General features: G+C 40.8%; 1 protein-coding gene across 2 annotated transcripts; it reads right to left on the bottom strand.

Moving 5' to 3' along the window:
* Positions 1-379: 379 nt before the first annotated feature.
* On the bottom strand, positions 380-2,536 carry LOC105908842 (GTPase IMAP family member 4-like). 2 transcript variants are annotated; one of them, XM_031562151.2, is made up of 3 exons: positions 2,491-2,536; positions 2,021-2,068; positions 380-1,221 (listed from the first exon to the last, which is right to left on the bottom strand). In XM_031562151.2, the coding sequence occupies exons 2-3, from the start codon at positions 2,052-2,054 to the stop codon at positions 380-382; spliced, it is 876 nt and encodes a 291-aa protein (XP_031418011.2). In that variant the 5' UTR covers positions 2,055-2,068; positions 2,491-2,536. The 2 variants fall into 2 exon arrangements, with proteins under 2 accessions (XP_031418011.2, XP_031418010.2); XM_031562150.2 differs by lacking the exon at positions 2,491-2,536 and adding an exon at positions 2,257-2,469.
* Between the last annotated feature and the right edge of the window lie 2,278 nt (positions 2,537-4,814).

Below are 4,814 nucleotides of genomic sequence, written 5' to 3'. Positions count from 1 at the left end.
ACATTTATTCATTCAGCAGACGCTTTTATTCAAAGTGACGTACCAAGGAGAGAACAATCAAGCTACGAGCAACAGAGACCTAGTGTAACAATAAATACTACTTTACATAAGAAATAAAAAGTGCAGGAATGTAACTACTGTAAGTGCGAGTTAAAGTACTAGTTAGAGGAGATGGCATTAGGGGAAAGATAAGGAGAGGTAGAGGAAAGAAGTTAGGAAAGGAGGTGCTCTCTGAAGAATTTGGTCATTTAAACAGTCAGTTAGCATTATCACAACAAACATCTGTGTGAATACCAAACAAAAACAGCTACAAGAAAGAGAAAAAAAAGCATACAAAATTGCAGAAAAGAACCACATAATTATTTGTTTTTTTCCCTTTTCATGACCACTCTTTTTTTTGTTGTTGTTTTTTAATTAAATCATACCCTGCTTTGCCTGCAATCACAGCTCCCCCTGCAATCAACAGTCCTGGTAGGAGCAAAAGCTCTGTGACTCCAAGCACAATTCCTCCAGCTACTGCTGCCCCTGTTCCTACAGCCGTTGCAGTACCTAGAGCTACCTCTTTGGCCATTTTTATCATCCTTGCTTTTTTAATCTGTTTCTGAGCCTCCTGGAACTTTTTGTTCGTATAGTGCTCTCTCCCTTTCGCTCTGTTTTTTCCCACCATGGTATTAACTTTCTGCAGGAGACCAGTGACCTGAGTTCTGTTTGTGTCTGTATTGTTAAACCCATGATATCTGCCCCCACAGTCACTAATGAGCGTCATTAGATCGTCACTTTCATCAACATATTGCTCTAAGGTCATGTCTTTGAGCTCATCAGTGTGGGTGAAGAGTATGATTGCGTAATGTAAAGTATCCTTGCCAAAATTATCACAGATCCACTGCACTGCATCCTTTTCTTCCCTGTTGTATCTAACCCCAACTCTGATCACTAGCAGGAACACATGGGGTCCAGGAGTTGTCATGTAAATATAGTTTTCCAACTCACGCCTCAAAGCCTCCACACCTAAGTATGTGTCATACACACCCGGTGTGTCAGTAACTGAGATGGTCTTTTCCCCTGACATGACCTCATCTATCTGACACTCTTTCGTCACAGATTCAGATGACGGCCTCGATTCAAAGCATTCTCTTCCCAGGATGGTGTTTCCTGCTGCACTCTTCCCTGATCCAGTCTTCCCCACCAGCACCATCCTCAGGTCAGCAGGTTGCACTGGTACTGCAAAGTGCAAAGTTGATAGAAATAATTATCCTGTAAATGTTTGAGCAGCATCGAACAACAAGTTTACAAATCATTAGTGTATCACGTATATCATATATGTAACCACTGAATAAGATCACCACTTCAAAAATGCACCTTATAGCTCAGCACGTATATTTAGAATAATCTCTGAATGCATAAACAGTAGAAGAGGCAGTGTCTAAAGCATGTGTCTCAGTTGCTGAGCTGACAGCACACAGATTAAGGCATGACAGCTGTGGGTTTCCTGTGGTGAGAGTAGACCAGGGCCCACTCAGCCAAGCCCCTTGACGTTTCCATGTCATTTTGACATAAAGTTAATTTCAGCCGGTTTGCAAGCTTAAGCATGAACAAGAATACTGAAGAAGCATTACACAAAATGGTGGCCAAGGCCCATTGATGCCCAAAGAGGGATCTACTGCTAATATGGTCATACTGCAAAGGAAAAATAAGCAAAGGAGCTGTTGTGCCTTCACAGTTTGTCTGTATATATGGTTAAGTCAACATATTCATTTCCATTGTTCAGAGGTGAATTTGTGAAAATATTTGAACATTTAAAGATTTGTGATGTTTACAAAGAGGGTAAGAAGATTTATTTTCTTTGCCCAAGCAGTGGAAAGGAAATGTCAATAATTACATAATTATATTTATGTATAATTAAGTCTGCATATTCATTTCCATAGTGTAAAGTGGAATACGGCAGATCTTTTGTTGTTTGAAATGCTACATTGATAACACAAATATTCATATGCAAAGAGAAAGAAAGAATATCTCTTACCATCGTATTCATTTTCTTGCCTGGCATACTTCATCCTAGGCAGTAGAGCTGGAAAGGAAATGTTTGTCAATATTTAAACAGTGTGTTTTATTTAAGATGGACATACTCATTTCAACACCAATTGTTGTGTCACAGAGAGTGTTACTAAGAAAGTCATTAAGACTTATCTTATAATTAAAATTCTCATTTCAGGGGTTACTTAAAGACTTAATATCCAGTATGTGTGTAAAACTCACCTCTTTCCCCAGACATCTCCCACCAGTTTTAGTCCAAAATGAGTACAAATTAACTTTTGTTCAGTGGAGATAGTTTGTGTTTACAAAGTACAACTCAAATACAAACTGGACACCACTGTTAAAAAGAAGTTCTTCTACAACATAAAGACCACAGCAACAGCCTTAGGGCATGACAGTCTGTCACACACAGAACTGGCCAATCAGATCATCCTCTGAATGAAAGAAACCAATCACCTTATCGCTGCATCAGAGGAAGTTTCAGTACAGGCTTCATCTTGGTACGTCTGTGGTCATGGCTTCCCCACGTGACTTCCTGTTGATGTTCTCTGCACAGAGACATATGTGAGAAATGGCACGTTCGCTCTGCTTGACAGGAAAAACGTACTGAGACCCGAAAGCCACACACAGGCCTTGTAAGTGACTGGTGTCTGCAACACCTTCTCTGACAGCAGCAGTGGCATGCATCCCCCTAACTGGCCTCCTGCAGGTTTCTCTGATGTCACATGACCTCCCTGCACGAGAAGTCGAAACAGAAATGAGATGGGCGTCCCCTGCTGATTGGACTGGTTTAGTCATTTGGAGGCATCACATAAACATGCCAAGTGCTACATCCCTTAGGAGCAGGAAGCAGCAGAGCAAAGACTAGGAAATGGCTTAATGCAAATCCAGTAGGCATTTATCAGAGAAAGTGTCTGACAACCAATGCAGGTCAGAAACTCAAAGACTGTTCAATTCAATTCAGTTCAGAGCCTGATCGCCGCCCCCCCCGTAACACTGTAGGTGTGTGGCATTGGCACAGGGTCGTAACACTGTAGATGTTGACAATACTGCAGCCCCTGCAGCTGACAGGTCTGTTATGTTTGCACATTTGACAGCATCTGCCTCATCTCTGTGCATGTGCCTCTAAATTTAAAATAAATTTGGCCTGAAACTTCTCTGCACGCCCCTTGTGTTTTAGCGCATTCATTTTGACACCCTCTTTCATCCACACATTGTTGGCTGTGAGCAACTGCGTTCAACACTAAGTGAAGTGTTATGAGAGAATAGCTATTTGGTCCTTTTATTAAACAACAAAATACATCTTGGGTCCCTGAACTATGCATCTAACCAAAGTTAAGTCAAAGTAGGGATAACTACTATTAATATACAAAGGCATTGCTACATTCACCAGCAGCAGTTCCACTATCAACATCAACCAGGCAGCTTTCTGACTCACAGGTAGTTCTTTTATTTTTTTTAAATATATATATAAATAAATAAATCCACAGCAAACATTACCAAAACAGCCTCTGGATTGAAAACTAAATTAAGACATACACATTACAATTGACATACAAAGTGTATTTTTCTTTGATCTTAAATTTACATTTTGACAAACAGAAACAAACTGTAATATCCAGCTAACTGTAATATACTGTAGGCGGTTAGCTTCACTACAAATAACTATGTCCGGACCCACACTCTTACACTAGCCGGCAAACCCTCTCCCAACCACACAGCATGCCTGGTTGGATGCTTGTGTGTGTTGTGGCCCATTAAAACCTAAAAGAAAACACTGGAGTTTATGGTTACCTGGTTTATGCCGAGTAGGTCCCGGAGCAGTGTCCATTAGTCCGTCGACTCTCCGGTCATCAATCAGTGTCATGTTCAGTATTGTTTAGCCAACAACCCTTTTACACACTAACCACTGCATACACGAGCACGAAGTCCTTGCGAGACACTTTCCACCTCTCACGTTCTCCCGCCCACCTCCAGGTCACTACTCTCCCGTTCTTTATCGTAATCTCCCCGTCATCCCACGGCTCTAAACCAACCAGATTAAACAGACCTGTAACAACCAATCAGAATTTACTGACATCACGGGTATCTAGGCAGACTTTAGATTCACTCTAAACAGCAGTTTCCCAAACAATTACAAAGTAAATGTATCCACGATGCATTAGAAACAATAAAGATATAACTTTTCAACCATGTACACTTACTATCATATATACATTAGAGTTTCAGGTTTATTTATACAGCAAGAAATGAAAAATCATTTTTACAATTGGACCAGCCCAGTGTCAGTATAGAAAATGAACCAATGGGCAGCTTTTTCCCTCTTACCACTTGTCCGTGCTTTTTAAAATGCACCTTAAACTATTTTAAAACTAAATTATTATTATTATTATTATTAAGGTGCGTTTGGCCCAACGGGGAAATGCCCTCCAGTCCAGCCCTGGAAGGAGGTATGCAGAGGAGACAGGAGGAGACTTTTAAAGGCCTATTGATGACTACTGATGACCACAGGAACCACAGCTCTTAAATTCTATTACAATTAGGTGTCTTAAGCACCTACACCTGGGCGGGTCCTGAGGCATTCTGGGAGATGTAGTGAGTATCACGGTGCCTTTTTTTCAGGTCAGAGCAATGGTCCTTCAAAATTCCTGTGCACGTCCCTGGTTGTGAACACACCCTCTTTTCTCTGTTGTGTCTTTTCCTCAAAAATGGGATATATTTTGTTGTAGTGTGACAAAAGTTGAGGACAGTAGCACCATCGAAAATGTTATGATATCGTT

The sequence above is a fragment of the Clupea harengus genome, unplaced genomic scaffold (genome assembly GCF_900700415.2).
Source record: "Clupea harengus unplaced genomic scaffold, Ch_v2.0.2, whole genome shotgun sequence".
In the NCBI taxonomy this organism is placed as follows: domain Eukaryota; kingdom Metazoa; phylum Chordata; class Actinopteri; order Clupeiformes; family Clupeidae; genus Clupea; species Clupea harengus.
This window is presented reverse-complemented; position numbering and strand designations above follow the sequence as displayed.

Coding starts and splice junctions, on each gene's coding strand:
- LOC105908842 (XM_031562150.2), bottom strand. Junction 1,222..2,020: donor GCAAGAAAATGAATACGATG/GTAAGAGATATT, acceptor TGCACTTTGCAG/TACCAGTGCAACCTGCTGAC.